Source organism: Carcharhinus amblyrhynchos, chromosome 32 (genome assembly GCF_965287045.1).
Source record: "Carcharhinus amblyrhynchos chromosome 32, sCarAmb.v2.hapA, whole genome shotgun sequence".
NCBI lineage: Eukaryota > Metazoa > Chordata > Chondrichthyes > Carcharhiniformes > Carcharhinidae > Carcharhinus > Carcharhinus amblyrhynchos.
Window position 1 is genome coordinate 17136847 of NC_137355.1, and position 17551 is coordinate 17154397.

At 46.0% G+C, this 17551-nt stretch overlaps 2 protein-coding genes across 2 annotated transcripts in view; one reads left to right on the forward strand and one right to left on the reverse strand.

The window, feature by feature from the left end:
- The window catches only part of LOC145360801 (cholesterol side-chain cleavage enzyme, mitochondrial-like), a 28469-nt gene extending 16508 nt beyond the window's left edge, over positions 1-11961 (forward strand). The window contains exons 6-9 of the mRNA XM_080216252.1: positions 4254-4420; positions 5594-5672; positions 9531-9722; positions 11848-11961. Coding sequence (XP_080072378.1) covers positions 4254-4420; positions 5594-5672; positions 9531-9722; positions 11848-11961 — 552 coding nt within the window. The remainder of the gene's footprint in view (positions 1-4253; positions 4421-5593; positions 5673-9530; positions 9723-11847) is intronic.
- Positions 11962-16286: 4325 nt separating this feature from the next.
- The window catches only part of ccdc33 (coiled-coil domain containing 33), a 218295-nt gene continuing 217030 nt past the window's right edge, over positions 16287-17551 (reverse strand). The window contains exon 23 of the mRNA XM_080216251.1: positions 16287-16773. Within this exon, the coding sequence (XP_080072377.1) occupies positions 16711-16773 (63 nt within the window). The 3' untranslated portion in view covers positions 16287-16710. The remainder of the gene's footprint in view (positions 16774-17551) is intronic.

Here is a 17551-nt window from a genome sequence, read left to right on the forward strand (position 1 = left end):
ACTGCCTCCAACGCCACCACATTTCTTCCTCAAGTAAGGAGACCAAAGCTGGACAGTAGGCTCCAGATGTGGTCTCACCAACACCCTCTACAATTGCACTCCTCTGCTTTTATACTCCAGTCCTGAAGCGGATCCCGATGGCAGTGGTGTCTACGCCCCACCCAACTGCGCCATCTTTCTGGAGGTAGCCAATTACCAGGCTGTTCCCAGCAGCCCCCAGTCCAATTAGGGACAGTGACATGGTTGAGCAGGCAGTAGGGCCAATCAGATTGCTTTGTATTGCCAGCAGCCCCACCATTCCAAAGGTGTCTGGGTTAGTTGGATTGTCCAAGTTAAATTGTCCCTTATATCCGGAGTATATTCAGGGTGAAAGGTCATCAACATGAACGTTCTTGCTCCAGAGATGCTGCCAGACCGGCTGAGTAATTTTGTCATTTTCTGTTCCAATATCAATAATCCAACTTATATTTATTATTTCAGTATAATGTTCAAGCTTCTGAGCACAAAGAAGAATGCACAAAGAACAACACAGCACAGGAACAGGCCCTTCGGCCCACCAAGCTTGCGCCCATACATGGTTTCTATCCCTCTGTTCGCCTTCTGTTCATGTGTCTATCAAGATGCACTTTGAGCATCGCTATTGTGCCTGCTTCCACTGCCACTGCATTCCAGGCACCCACCACCCTGTGTGTGAAAATATTTACCCGCACTTCTCCTCTAAACCTGCCCCCTCTCACCTTAAACCTGTGCCCTCTTACAGAAATCCTACAGTGCAGAGGGAGGCCATTCAGCCCATCGAGTCTGCACTGACAACAATCCCATCCAGGCTCTATCCCCATCACCCCCCATACGTACCCCGCTAATCCCTTAAACCTACGCATCCCGGGACACCAGAGGGCAATTTAACATGACTTATCAACCTAACCCGCACATCTTTGGACTGTGGGAGGAAACAGGAGCACCCGGAGGAAACCCACGCAGACACGAGGAGAATACCTTTTCAAGCAACTCTTCAAATTAAATATAATTCCTTGACTAAATAATTGTGGACAGCTGGCAAGACTAAATAACTACGAGTTTTCACATCGTTAACTGGGACCTCAAACCAGTTAGAGGTGTTCTTTTAAATTTACAGCTGGGAATGAGTGCGAAATTCCATCCTTTTTTCCTTCACCTCAAAGTCTGTGGAGGTGCCAAGGCGTTGGAATTCACTTAGAAAGCAGTCAAAATACGATAAGGAAGAAGGACAAACACAGAAAGTGGCGTAAGATTGAGAGCGAATGAACTGTGAAAGAGAATCTGATAAACAGTCAGAAATCCGGATAATTGGACAAAAGAGTATCGTAGAGAGATTGTTTATTTTATTAGTGTCACAAGTAGTTACATTAACACTGCAATGAAGTTACTGTGAAAATCCGCTAGTCGCCACACTCCGGCGCCTGTTCGGGTACACTGAGGGAGAATTTAGCACGGCCAATCCACCCTAACCAGCACGGCTTCTGGACTGTGGGAGGAAACCGGATCATCCAGAGGAAACCCATGTAGATACGTGGAGAATGTGCAGACTCCACAAGACAGTGACCCAAGCCAGGGATCGAACCCTGGTGTCTGATCCTGTAATCATAGAATCCCTACAATGCAGAAGGAATCCGTTCAACCCATTGAGTCTGGACCAATAACAACCCTACCTAGGCTCTATCTCCAGCTAATCCCTCTAACCTATGCATCATGGGACACTAAGGAGTAATTAAGCATGGTCAGTGCAGCTAACCCGCATATCTTTGGAAGGGGGGGGAGGAAACCCATGTAGACACAGGGAGAACGTGTAGGCTGCACAAAGACAGTGACCCAAGCCCGGAATCGAACCTGGGTCCGAGGCACTGTGAGGCAGCAGTGCTAAACACTGTGCCACTGTGCCAGTACTTGAAAAATCTGCAACGTATGCATTTCACTTGACCCAATGTGACACTCATGAAGAAAGCACTGATGGGTTCACAGTTGGATGGTAGGATCTTTTAGTTATGGTACAAATACTGTTAGCATGTGAGATAACCTTGGCATTTATTGCTGTTTATGTTGGCATTGATGCGAAACGGTCTCGTTTGTGGGTTTTGCTTCCAACAGCAGAGGAAAGTGTTTCAGTGGGTGGGGCAAGTTGCAGTCCATTGAATACAGTCAGTACAAGTCAACTGAATACAGGAGTTGTTGAAGTCGGTAAGGCCACACTTGGAATACTGTGTGCAATTCTGGTCACCCTATTATAGAAAGGACATTATTAAACTAGAAAGAGTGCAGAAAAGATTTACTAGGATGCTACCAGGACTTGATGGGGGATTGAGTTAATTGGAGAGGCTGAATAGACTGGGACTTTTTTTCCCAGGAGCGTAGGAGGCTGAGGGGTGACCCTATAGAGATCTACACAATAATGAGGGGCATAGACAAGGTATATAGTCAATATCTTTTCCCAAGGGTAGGGGAGTCTAAAACTAGACAGCATAGGTTTAAGGTGAGAGGGGAGAGATACAAAAGTGTCCAGAGGGGTACTTTTCACACTGAGGGTGGTGAGTGTTTGGAACAAGCTGCCAGAGGTAGTAGTAGAGGTGGGTACAATTTTATCTTTTAAAAAGCGTTTAGATATTTACATGGGTACGATGGGTATAGAGGGATATGGGCCAAATACGGGCAATTGGGATTAGCTTAGGGGTTTAAAAAGAGGGACAGCATGGACAAGTTGGGCCAAAGGGCCTGTTTCCATGCTGTAAACCTCTACGACTCTATGACTCATTTCATTCCTTTCACTCATCAGGAACTTAAGAGGGACCGTTGGACTTAAAACTGCAGTTCCAGGCAGACTGTTTAACCTTAACCTACCTGCGTTGTGGGTCAATTAACTTCAAGTGAAAGAGGTGTTGAGTAATTCCAATACAGTTATTTATCCAATTATCTGCTGTGTGGCATTCTCTTTAACACCTCACCTAACTCAACTAATGTTCTAGGGACCCAGGTTCCAATCCCTCCACAGGGCAGATGGTGGAATTTGAATTCCATCAGTAAAAATCTGGAATTAAGAATCTACTGATGACCATGAAACCATTAATAAATAAAAGCAAAATTACTGCGGATGCTAGAATCTGAAACCAAAAGAGAAAATGCTGGAAAATCTCAGCAGGTCTGGAAGCATCTGTAAGGAGAGAAAAGAGCTGACATTTCGAGTCCAGATGACTCTTTGTCAAACCAATGCAACCATTGTTGATTGTCAGAAAAATCCATCTGGTTCACTAATGTCCCTTTAGGAAAGGAAATCTGCTGTCCTTACCTGGTCTGGCCTATATGTGATTCCAGAGCCACAGCGATGTGGTTGACTCCAACTGCCCTCCAAGGGCAACTAGGGAAGTGCAATAAATGTTGGCCCAGCCAGCGACACCCATGTCCCATGAAAGAATATAAATTTTAAACAAGCAAGAAAAAAGACAAAGTAAAAGTGAGAAAATAAATAAAACACTTTATATTTGAGTTGCAGTCAACCTCATATTTGGGAAATTGTGTTAAATGTGAACAAATATGAGTGTGCATCCATCTTTATACTCTGATAAGACCATAAAACATAGGAGCAGAATTAGGCCACTTGGCCCATCGAGTCTGCTCCACCATTCAATCATGGTGATATTTTTCTTATCCCCATTCCCCTGTCATTCCCCCATAACCCCTGATCCCCTTATTCATCAAGAACCTATCTATCTCTGCCTTAAAGACACTCAGTGACCCGGCCTCCACAGCCTTCTACGGCAAAGAGTTCCACAGATTCAGCACTCTCTGGCTGAAGAAATTCCTCCTCATCTCTGTTTTAAAGGATCGTCCCTTTAGTTTGAGGTTGTGCCCTAGTTTTTCAGAGTTGTGGAAACGTCCTCTCTATCCAGGCCTTGCAGTATCCTGTAAGTTTCAATAAGATTGCCCCCTCATCCTTCTAAACTCCAATGAGTACAGACCCAGAGTCCTCAACTGTTCCTCATACGAGAAGCTCTTCATTCCAGGGATCATTCTTGTGAGCCTCCTCTGGACCCTTTCCAAGGCCAGCACATCCTTTCTTAGAAAAAGGGGCCCAAAACTGCTCACAATATTCCAAATGTGGTCTGACCAGAGCCTTATACAAACTATGTATTTGATATATATGTTATCCTTATACAAGTCTTATACCGCTCTGTCAATACGAACTTTTAAAAACATCTCACCATCTCATTTTTGTCACGAAACAGACATCTATGACTCTATTATGGACAATGTATGAGCTTGCCAAATACCCCAATGTGCAGGAGCGTTTACGAAATGAAATTCTGGAAGCCAATCAGAAAACGGAGGGTGATCTATTACAGATATTGAAATCAGTGCCACTACTCAGAGCTTCGCTGAAGGAAACACTGAGGTAAGACCGCCTGGTGTCGGTTCTCAAACTCCTCAGGTAGGTGATGAAAATAACCGAGGGGTAATAGCAATAATGCTGACACTCCAGTGCTGTAGTGAGGGAGCGCCGCGCTGTCAGAGGTATGAAACCCATTTGCTCTCTCAGGTGGACACACATGAGTTTAAATTTATTTGTCAGTGCCACAAGTAGGCTTATATTAACACTGCAATGAAGTTATTGTGAAAATCCCCTAGTCGCCTCACTCCGGTGCCTGTTCGGGTACACTGAGGGAGAATTTAGCGCGGCCAATGCACCTCTCAGACTGTGGGGAGAAACTGGAGCACCCGGAGGAAACCCATGCAGACACGGGGAGAATGTGCAAACTTTACACAGACGGTGACCCAAGCTGGGAATCGAACCCAGGTCACTGGCGCTGTGAGGCAGCAGTGCTAATCACTATGCCATCCAAGCTTATTTGTTGTTTCAGGTTACATCATCCGCAGTAATTTGCTTCTATCTTATTGAACCGGATGATTTTCGAAAACCAACAATATAAAGAATATAACATAGCAGTGTTTAAGAAACATTTAGATGAGCACTTGTAATGCCACAACCTGTAAGGATAAAAGTACATTACTGCAGATGCTGGAACCTGGGATACGGACAAAAATGGGATCAGGATAGCTGCCTGATATATTTATTTATTAGTGTCACAAGTAGGCTTACATTAACACTGCATTGAATTTACTGTGAAAATCCCCCCCAGTCGCCACACTCCGGTCCCTGTTCAGATACACTGAGGGAGAATTTAGCATGGCCAATGCACACCTAACCGGCAGGTCTTTCAGGCTGTGGGAGGAAACCAGAGCACCTGAAGGAAACCCACTAGGACATGGGGAGAATGTGCAGACTACACACAGATGGTGACCCAAGGTGGGAATCGAACCCGGGTCCCTGTCGCTGTGAGGCCGCAGTGCTAACCACTGTGCTGCCGAGTTTGATACCATCTCAAGTCATTTGCTGTGGAGTTTCATTGTCCTGATTCACTTAGATGAACAGCCTCAGGAGGAAGAGACTCAATGCCCAAAGTGCTGTGTCTCATTTTTGGATACTCAATCCACAAAGTTTTAGTCACTTGTTTACTGTCCTTCTGTACCATGTCTCTTTACTAACGTAACCTATTTGTATCCGCAGGCTTCACCCAGTGGCTGTAACATTGCAGCGATACACAAATGAGGACATTGCGTTGCAAAATTATCACATACCTTTTGGGGTAAGATACAAGCAACCAGACACTTTACCTTCCACCAGATATAGAGGGATTATGCGGGATTTTCCAGCCATGCTCCCCCATAGCTGGAAAATCCTGCCTGAGGACAACGCACCTTTGCATAGTCCATATCCTGCCTGCTATGATTCCCATGGCGGACGGGGAGGGAAAATGTTGTTGACGCCCACTGCACCATTGATTTTCCTGGGGTCCTGGCCAAAGTTTTCCCTCGAGTGATATTATTTAAAACAAACAGAATTTCTGCTCATTATTGTAACACTGTTCCAGGCACCTTCCTGTGTGCAAATTGGCTGTTGTATTACAACAGTGACTGTACCTAAGAAGTATTCCATTGACTATAAAGCATCATTGTCTTTTTATTCATTCATGGGACATGGGCATCACTGGCTGGCCAGTATTTATTGCCCATCCTTAGTTGCCCGAGGGCAGTTGAGAGTGGACCACATTGCTGTGGGTCTGGAGTCACATGTAGGCCAGACCAGGTAAGGACGGCAGATTTCCTTCCCTAAAGGACATTAGTGAACCAGATGGGTTTTTCCCACAATGGTTTCATGGTCATCAGTAGATTCTTAATTTGAGATATTTATTACTGAATTCAAAGTCCACCATCTGCCGAGACGGGATTTGAACCTGGGTCCCCAGAACATTAGCTGAGTTCCTGGATTAATAGTCTAACGATAATACCACTAGGCCATCGTCTACCCAGGATGAGGTCATAAAAGGTATCACATAGCTGCAAATATTTCTTCTTGTGGAAGAAATATTGATTTTACCTCAGAATCTCTATAGTGTTGAAGTAGGCCATTTGGCCCATCGAGTCCGCACTGACTCTCTGAAAGAGTATCTTACCCAGGCCCACCCACCACCCCCCCCAACCCTGTCCTACCCCTATAACTGCATCTATTTAACATGGCTAAACCACTTAACCTACACATTTTGTGAGTAGCATGCTGGTTAGCACTGCTGCCTCACAATGCCAGGGACCTGGGTTCGATTCCAGCCTCTGGTCAGTGTCTGTGCAGAGTTTTCACATTCTCCCCGTGTCTGTGTGGGTTTCCTCCGGGTACTCTGGTTTCCTTCCACAGTCCAAGGATATGCAGGTTAGGTGGATTAGCCATGTTAAATTGCCCCTTAGTGTCCAAAGATGTGTAAGTTAGATGGATTAACGATGGGAAATGTTACCATCTTACTCAGGCCCTCTTCCTCACCCCATCCCCATAACCTATCTCACCCCATAACCTACCTCAGAGAGTGGGTGCAGACTCGATGGGCCAAATGGCCTCCTTCTGCACTATAGGGATTCTATGATTTTATTGGGGTTAAGCCAATTGAGATCTCATCTGATAACTAAGAGCAATGGAGACCAAAATCCTGGATTATTTCTGCCCACCAGCCCCTCATTCAGAGACATCGATATCAGCTGTGATAGGCAATGACTTCGTGGATCAGATCACCTTACTCAGCATTGAAGTGTGGCTCAGTTTTGAGCTCTGAGTGTGTAACACTCTGCAGCACAGAGCCACTGTGATTACTGACCGAGCCTTGGACCACTCCCCATTATTTATCACGTATAGTTTCTATCTGTGATATTTATAAAGTCTGAACATTGCTAGTGGAACCCATATTTTCCAATATATCACTATTCTAATCACTGATACAGGGGAAGAGATTGCAATTAAATTATTAGGAAGAGTTGGAGTGACTAAATTAGGTAACACCTGTACCAACATAACTTTCCTGCATATTGAGCATAGATTTTATGGTACCTATTATTAGGACGGCTGCTTCAGAGTGCCAGGAATCCAGGTCCCATTCCAGCTTAGGGCGACTGTCTGTGTGGAGTTTGTATATTCTCCCTGTGTCTGTGTGGGTTTCCTCTGGATGCTCTGTGGTTTCCTTCCACACTCAAAAGATGTGCAGGTTAGGTGGATTGGCCATGCTAAATTGATCCTTAGTGTCCAAAGATGTGCAGGTTAGGCAGATTGGCCATGGTAAGTTGCTCTTTAGTGACGCAAGGTGCGCAGGTTAGATGGATTGGCTGTATTAAGTTACCCCTTAGTGTCTAAGGATGTGCCGGTTAGGCAAACTGGCTGTGCTAAATTGCCCCTTAGTTTCCAAAGATGTGCAGGTTAAATGGATTGACCATGTTAAATTTCCCTTTAGTGCCCCAAGGTGTGCGGGTTAGATTGATTGGCTGTGCTAAATTGCCCCTTAGTGTCCAAAGATGTGTAGTTTAAGTGGAATGACCATGCTAAATTGCCTCCTAGTGTGCAAAGATGTGCAGGTTAAGGAATTAGCAGGATAAAAATGTGGGGTTAGGGGGGAATAGGGCCTGGGTAAGATGCTCTTTTGGAGGGGTGGTGCAGACTCGATGGGCCAAATAGCCTTCTTCTGCCCTATAGGGATTCTATGATTCTTCTACGATTCACTCATAGGATATGGATAAATGTATTTAACATGTATATTTATAAAGCAACATCAGTCACCTATCAGCATCCAGGTTTTAAAGCAATCACAACCAGCAAACAACACTTACCCGCTCTGCTTTTCTCTAAATAAAAATTTTTTGTATTGTTGTTGGAGCTGCACCCATCCAGGCAAGTAGGGAGTATTCCATCACACTTCTGATTTGTGCCTTGTAGACGGTGAAAAGGTTTTGGGAACTCAGGAGTTGAGTTACTCGCCACAGTATTCCTAGCTTCTGACCTGCTTTTGCATCCACTGTGTGATGTGGTGAGTCCAGTAGAGTTTCTGGTCAATGGTGACCCCAAGGAAGTTGACAGTGGGGGATTCAGTGATGGTAACACCATTGAATCTCAAGGGGTGGTGGTTTGATTGACTCTTATTGGAGATAGAATGTTACTTGTCACTTGTTAACCCAAGCCTGGATATTGTCCAGGTCTTGCCGCATTTGAACCTGGACTGCTTCAGTACCTGAGGAGTCGCGAATAACACTGAACATTGTGCAATCATCTTTGTCATCTCAAATACTGACGTTCACACACAAGAAGGCTAAAATGCTCATGCATTTCAGGATGTGAACGTCAGTGTTTGAGATCAGAGTGACACAAGTCCATTTCTCAGTGTTCTCAATAGTGAAAAAATGGAATTGGCAATAGCTGGATTCATAGAATCCAAAGAATCCATACAGTAAAGCAGAAGGCCATTTGGCCCATTGAATCTGCGCCAATGGATGGCAAGGTGACACAGTGGTTAGCACTGCTGCCTCACAGCTCCAGGGATCCGGGTTCGACTCCTGGCTTGGGTCACTGTCTGTGTCTAGTTTGCATGTTCTCCCCGTGTCTGCATGGGTTTCCTCCTGCAGTCCAAAGATGTGCAGGTTAGGTGCATTGGCCATGCTAAATTGCCCCTTGGTGTCCCAGGATGCATAGGTTAGGGGGATTAACAATGTAAATGTTTGTGGTTATGAGGATGGGGCTTGGTGGGGATTGTGGTTGGTGCAGACTCGATGGGCTGAATGGCCTCCTTCTGCATTCCAGGGATTCAATGATTTTGAAGACCCTGTTCCCACAACCCCCCATATTTACCTTGCTAATCCCCCGACACTATTTAGCACGGCCAATCAACCTAACCCACAAATCTCTGGAATGTGGGAGGAAACCGGGAGCACACAGAGGAAACCCACGCAGACACGGGGAGAATGTGCAAACTCCGCACAGACAGTGACCCAAGCCGGGAATCGAACCCAGGTCCCTGGTGCTGTGAGGCAGCAGTACTAACCACTGTGGATTCCCAGTGCCCTTTGCGGCTGGTGAACTGAAGTTTCAACTACACAGATGTAAGGTCAGTAACGTAGCACCCACTTTCTTCCTCCTGCAGACTCTGGTTCAGGTGGGATTGTACGCAATGGGAAGGAACGCAGAGATATTTTCTAAGCCCAAGAGGTACAACCCGGAACGGTGGCTGAACCATGAAAGTAATTACTTCAAAAACCTGGGCTTCGGATTTGGACCTCGGCAGTGCATTGGACGCAGGATCGCTGAGACAGAGATGCTGCTGTTTCTCTTTCACGTAAGCTGGTATTGTTCCTGAGTTTAATCATATTGAGATAGGGGGCTTGACGGACAGGTTAGATGCTGAGAGGTAGTTTCCCCTTCTGAGAGAGTCTAGGACCAGAGGGCATGATCTCAAAGTAAGAGATCGAACATTTCATAGAATCCCTACAGTGCAGGAAGAGGCCATTTGGCCCATCACGTCTGCACCAACTCTTCGACGGAGCATCCTACCCAGGCCCTAGCCCCATAACCCCAAATATTTACCCTGCTAACCCCCCTAATCTACACATCTTTGGACACTAAGGGGCAATTTAGCATGGCCAATCCACCTAACCTGTACATTTTTGGACACTAAGGGGCAATTTAGTATGGCCAATCCACTTAACCTGTGCATCTTTGGACAATAAGGGGCAATTTAGCATGGCCAATCCACCTAACCTGTGCATCTTTGGACACTAAGGGGCAATTTAGTATGGCCAATCCACCTAACCTGCACATCTTTGGACACTAAGGAGCAATTTAGCATGGCCAATCCACCTAACCTGCACATCTTTGGACACTAAGGGGTAATTTAGCATGGCCAATCCACCTAACCTGTGTATCTTTGGACACTAAGGGGCAATTTAGAACATAAGAACATAAGAAATAGGAGCAGGAGTAGGCCATCTGGCCCTTCGAGCCTGCCCCGCCATTCAATAAGATCATGGCTGATCTGTCGTGGCTCAGTTCCACATTCCCGCCCTCTCCCCGTAACCCTTAATCCCCTCTCTTATCAAAAACCCATCAACCCGCTTCTTAAAAATATTTAGCGAGGTAGCCTCCACCACTTCAACGGGCAAAGAATTCCAGAGATTCACCACCCTTTGAGTGAAGAAGTTCTTCCTCAACTCCATTCTAAACCGCCCCCCCCTTTATCTTGAGGCTGTGCCCCCTAGTCCTACTGTCCTTTCTGAGTGGGAAGAGTCTCTCCACCTCTATCCTATCCATCCCATTCATCATCTTATACGTCTCAATGAGATCTCCCCTCATTCTTCTAAACTCTAATGAGTACAAGCCTAGTTTATTCAGCCTCTCCTCATAGCTCAACCCCCTCAACTCTGGCATCAGCCTAGTAAACCTCCTCTGCACTCCCTCCAAGGCCAAAATATACTTGCGTAAGTACGGTGCCCAAAACTGCACACAGTACTCCAGCTGTGGCCTCACCAATGCCCTATATAGCCGCAGCAAGACCTCCCTACTTTTATATTCAATCCCCCTTTAGAATGGCCAATTCACCTAACCTGCACATCTTTGGACCCTAAGGGGCAATTTGGAATGGCCAATCCACCTATCCTGCACATCTTTGGACGCTAAGGAGCAATTTAACATGGCCAATCCATTTAACCTGCACCTCTTTGGAGTGTGGGAGGAAACTGGAGGAAACCCATGCAGACATGGGGAGAACATGCAGACTCCACACAGACAGTCACCCATGGCCGGAATTAAACCCGGGTCCCTGACCCTGAAGGGCAACAGGGCTAACCATTGTGTTGTTGAAGACAGAGGTAAGGAGGAATTTCTTCTCTCAGAGGATAGTGAATCTATGGAAGTCTTTACTGCAGAGTGCTGTAGAGGCTGAGTCGTTAAGTATGTTGAACGCTGAGGTAGACAGATTTTCAACCTGTAGGGGAATCAAGGATTATGGGGATAAGGCGGGAAAGTGGAGGTTATCACATCAGGTCAGCCATGATCTCATTGAATGGCGGAGCAGAATCAGAACTTATTGGAAAAACTCAGCAGGAGAGAGAATAGAGCCAAAATATTTTGTCTTTATCTGAATGGTGGAGCATGTTTGACAGGTTGAATGGCTTACCTCTGCTGCTACATCATATGGTCTTAATGGACCCTTCCAACAGAATGAGGCATTTGGGGACATTGCTGTGGATGTTCTGGAGAATTAAGCAACGTTGGCATCAGCCGCTCGCTGGGGGGTGAGCGGGAGGTGTTAAGGAACAATAGTACTCCTTTGGAATGAGCTAAGCAGCGACGTGGGGCAGGGAATGGGCAAAGTATTTGCTGTTGATTGAACATTCTGATGTTGATGTGACACACCTCGGTGAGCCTGCCATCCTTGACTTAACGCCTCTGCTGTTCCTCATCAGATGCTGCAGAACTTTAAAATTGAGACAAATCGGCTGGTTGAAGTGCGGACAACTTTTGACCTCATCCTTATTCCAGAGAACCCCATCATGTTAATCTTAAAGCCCATTAAATGAAGGAGGGAACGAGGGCACATTTTGGAGGATCCCTTTGGTGTTCTGTTTCGATGTTAAGGCTGGGGATTAATTCATGAGTCAGCTTGAGGAGTGTACGTGTTCAGTGATTGGTAATGGATTCATACTGGTGGTAAATTTATCTACACATTGTTCATATTTATCTCCACGCAACTGGACAACTCAAAATTTGAATGGCGCAGTGACCAATTTTCATGGTGGGAAGAGGTGGAGCATAAAACAAAACCAATGGATCAAGATTAGAACCAAATTACACAAGGAAAGTTTTATTGGCATTCCGCTCCCCCCTCTCACCCTACTGTACCCCCAGAGTGCTGCTTTGAACACATGGGTCAGAATTCTCCGGCTGTTGCCCATCAGTGTGGGGTGAGATCAATGGGAATTCCCACTGACAGCGGCAAGACCAGGGAATCCCACCGGCAGCGATCGACTCGCCACCTCCGACCGGCGGGAAACACCAGCGGCCGGACAAACTGGCCCGTGGAGTGAACTACCGCTGCCGGTATTGATTTGAGTTTGGGCACAGTGGTTAGCACCGCTGCCTCGCAGCGACAGGGACCCGGGTTCGATTCCCGGCCTTGGGTCACTGCCTCTGCGGAGTGTGCACATTCTCCCCGTGTCCGCGTGGGTCTCCTCCAGGTGCTCCGGTTCCCTCCCGCAGTCCGAATGACGTGCTGGGTAGGTGCATTGGCCATGCTAAATTTTCCCTCAGTGTACCTGAACAGGTGCCGGAGTGTGGCGACTGGGGGATTTTCACAGTGACTTCATTGTGGTGTTAATGTAAGCCTACTTGGGACTGATAAAGAAATCTTTAAAAGTTAAATTATTTCCTCGTGCTTTGTACCATGAAATCATAAACGCAATCACTCCAATTAGATTTATTGTGCTAAGTGGCAAAATACAAAACGTGCCTTATCCTCGTTGGAGACGAGGGGCAGGATTTTATGGCTTCGCTCATTCCGAAACCGTAAAATCCCACCCAAGGTCAACAGACCTTTCTAATATCTGCCTGTAAAAACTCCAGAGAGGTGAAAGTCCCATCACCAAGTTACTTTATTTACACCATACACCTATACACAGCCAGCTCTCCATTTGCTGAATGCAGGCAGAGAGTCTGACACACCTGCTTTAAATAGGGAGCATGAGGCCCCCTGATTTAACCATCAATTAGGACCCAGCAGGCAGGTCATACTCCAGCAAGACAGCCTCATTAGCCTGGCTGAAGTCATCACACCATCCCCTCGCCCACTCCGATTACCCTGGTGGGCAGCATGGTAGAATTCCAGACAAGGAGCGAGCAGAAACTCCGAAGCGATCAGCAATGTGGCAAACATGCAAACTGATATAAATTGCATATATCTGTGTGTTTTTCCATCTTTTCCACCCTCGTGTTAAAAGCAGTATTCTTGTCTTCAAAATGGACGAATAAACTGAATGCCAATGATTCACTGTGGATTTGATTTGATTTATTATTTTCACATGTATTAACATATAGTGAAAAGTATTGTTTCTTGCGCGCTACACAGACAAAACATACCATTCATAGAGAAGGAAAGGAGAGAGTGCAAAATGTAGTGTTACAGCCATAGCTAGAGTGCAGAGAAAGATCAACTTAATGCGAGGTAGGTCCATTCAAAAGTCTGATGGCAGCAGGGAAGAAGCTGTTCTTGAGTCAGTTGGTACATGACCTCAGACTTTTGTATCTTTTTCCTGATGGAAGAGAGAACGTTCGGGGTGTGTGGGGTCCTTAATTACGCTGGTTGCTTTGCCGAGGCAGCAGGAAGTGTAGACAGGGTCAATGGATGGTTTGCATAATGGATTGGGCTACTTTCACAACCTTTTGTAGTTCCTCGCGGACTTGGGCAGAGCAGGCACCTGTTTGCGTGAGGCAGAGTTTAGCACGGCCAATGCACCCTAACCAGCATGTCTCTTGGACTGTGGGAAGAAACTGGAGCACATAGAGGAAACCCACACAGACATGGGGAGAATGTGCAGACTCCACACAGACAGTGACCCAAGCTGGGAATCGAACCCGGGTCCCTGGCGCTGTGAGGCAGCAGCGCTAACCATTGTGCCACCGCGCCGTCTGTCGTTGAAAGCAGTGTGGGTATAACTACACCACCTGGACATGCAGAGGCTCAAGGAAGACAGCTCACCACCACCTTCTGATGGGCAATAAATGCTTGCCTTGTGAGTGACACTCAGAGTGATTGAGCAAACAATTGCAGGGCCAATGGAAAGGGGCAGTTCAGTGGGACTAATTGGAAAAGTCCAGACTGCTTAAGGTTACAAACTGGCGCTGGGCGTGAAGCTAATTTTTAGGCCCACGGACTAATTTCCAGGATCTGTACCAGGGCGGCGAGGTCTAAATCACCCCCCAGTTTGAACACTGTACAGTTAGTTACAACGCCCTTCAATATATTTCTTGCACCACTACAACACCTACTGGTTCCTTGTTATGTGACAAATTTGTTCGCCTTACAAGCAAAAACATTGTCGCACTGTCAGGTGGCACAGTGGTTAGCATTGCCACCTCACAGTGCCAGGGACCTGGGTTCGATTCCCAGCTTGGGTCACATGTCTGTGTGGAATCTGCACATTCTCCCCATGTCTGCGTGGGTTCCCTCTGGTTTCTTCCCATATTCTGAAAGACGTGCTGGTGAGGTGGATTGGCTATGCTAAATTGCCCCCTAGTGTCAGGGGGAACCAGCTAGGGTAAATGCATGGGGGTTACAGGGTGGGATTGTGGTCGGTGTAGGCTCGATGGGCCGAGTGACCTCTGTAGGATTCTTTGACTGTATGCTACGTAAGAGAGAAGGTCACCATGGCCTACTTGGCAGGAGCCTGAGTATTCCTGTGACATTGAAATGTTGTTCTTATGATCTCTGCAATTCCACTCACTCCAAGGAACATTTATTGTGGCTAAAATATTGGATACAACATCAATGCTTTCTAATGAAGTGCTACAAAATAAAACAGCACCACAATGGATATCTTTATTGGATGGTTTGATCTGGATTGATTTATTATTGTCACATCGTAGAATCCCTACAGTGCAGAAGGCATTCGGCCCATCGAATCTGCACCAATCCCACCCAAACCCTATTCCCATAGCCATTTATCCTGCTAGTCCCCCTGACACTAAGGGGCAATTTATCACAGCCAATCAACCTAACCCACACAGTATCATAGAATCATAGAACCCTACAGTGCAGAAAGAGGCCCTTCGGCCCATCAAGTCTGCACCAATCACAATGCGACTCAGGCCCTACCCTTATATCCCTACACATTTATCCGCTAATCCTCTAACCTACGCATCTCAGGACACTAAGTGGCAATTTTAGCATGGCCAATCAACCTAACCCGCACATCTTTGGTCTGTGGGAGGAAACCAGAGCACCTGGCGGAAACCCATGCAGACACGAGGAGAATGTGCAAACTCCACACAGACATGACCGAGGCTGGAATTGAACCTGGGTCCCTAATGCTGTGAGGCAGCAGTGCTAACCACTGTGCCAACATTATTGTCACATGTATTACTATACAGTGAAAAGTATTGTTTCTTGCATGCTATTCAGACAAAGCATACCATTCATAGAGGAGACACTGCAGAATACAGTGTTACAGTCATAGCTAGGAAGTAGAGAAAGATCAACTTAATGCAAGTAGGAGCATTTGAAAGTCTGACGGCAGCAGGGAAGAAGCTGCTCTTGAGTCGGTTGTTACGTGACCTCAGATTTTTGTATCTTTTTCCTGATGGAAGAAGGTGGAAGAGAGAATGTCCGGGGTGCATGGGGTCCCTAATTATGCTGGCTGCTTTGCCAAGGCAGTGGGAAGTGTAGACAGAGTCAATGGGTGGTAGGCTGGGTTGCGTGATGGATTGGGCTACATTCACGACATTTTGTAGTTCCTTGCGGATCTTAGGCAGAGCAGGAGCCATACCAAGCTCTGATATAACCAGAAAGAATGCTTTCTATGGTGTATCTGTAAAAGTTGGTGACAGTCATAGCTGACATGTTGAATTTCCCCTCGGTGAAATTTCGTCTTGAGAGAGTGCGTTCAATTCTGGTTCTTGTGTTTGTTTGGTAAATGCAGTGTAATGTCCTTGAGTGCTTCAGAGAACATGGAATATAACTACAGCCGTGTCTGTGTCTGTATTTTGTGCAGACAGAGTCAATGGATGGGAGGCTGGTTTGCGTGATGGATCGGGCTACATTCATGAGCTTTTGTAGCATCCTAATGAAGTGCTATGAAATAAAACAGCACAACAATAGATATCTTTATTGGATAGCATTTTATTGCACATAAAAACAATGATTAGAAGCTTTATGCTCAATCTATAAATCATTGTTGATAAAAAGCGTACATATTAATTCATACAAAACATTAACGGCTTGTGAAAATAATTACATTTCTTTACATTCAACATTTCCATATTCAAGTTTGATGCGGGAAAACGAGTAAAAAGTCTGACAACACCAGGTTTTAGTCCAACCTAAAACCTGGTGTTGTCAGACTTTTTACTGTGTTTATGCCAGTCCAACGCCGGCATACCCACATCATGACTACTAGCGGGAAAACTAGCCAGAATCTTTCAGGAGTAAGCAGAATCTCACTTTGCTATAGATAAATAGGACCAGTTCCTATTTCGCCACAGTTACATTTTCAATTTGATACTCAAATCAAACATTCTCCTCAATAAGCTGCGCGTGTAAACTCTTCCTTTAACATTCAGGCCAAAGGGTCGAGCATTCCGTGTCTATTTCTGATCAAGATGGAATCTGACGCATTCTTCTGTTGGAATGGGGAGAGGAACTATTATCAGTCACAAGGGCAGTGCACGGTCCTAACCCAACTCTGACCCGTAAATGCTGTTTTGTAACCGAGGACTAGGAAATAGCCCCGAGTAGTCAAAGACCAGGCTTTGTGAGGACAACGGTCATTAACAAATCCAAGAAGTCTGAGGATTCGGGGTGGACCATTTAGGACAAAGGTGAGGAGACATTTCTTCACCCAGAGAGTGGTGAGCCTGTGGAATTCATTACCACGGGAAGTAGTTGATGCCAAAACACTGAATGTATTCAAGAGGTGGTTGGATATAGCACTTGGGGCGAATGGGATCGAAGGTTATGGGGAGAAAGCAGGATTAGACTGTTGAGTTGGACGATCAGCCACGATTGTAATGAATGGTGGAGCAGGCTCGAAGGGCCAAATGGCCTCCTCCTGCTCCTAACTTCTATATTTCTATGAAATCTCTTTACCTAGAAACTGCATACTAATGAGGGGCAGGAGGAGGCCATTCAGCTCCTTGCGCCTGCTCCGTCATTCAGTAAAAGTGTGGCTGTTCTGTTTGTGCTTCAGATTCCACATTCCCGCCAACTCCCCGATTACCTTCGAATCCCTTGCCTAACTTAGAATCTACCTCCCTCTGCCTTAAAGAGAATACTTAATGACCCAGCTTCCTGAGGCAGTGAGTTCCAAACTCGTACAACCCTCTGAGAAAAAAAATTCTCCTCACATCTCTCCTCAAAGAGTGAGCCCCTAATTTTAAAGGAGTGCCCCCTGGTTCTGG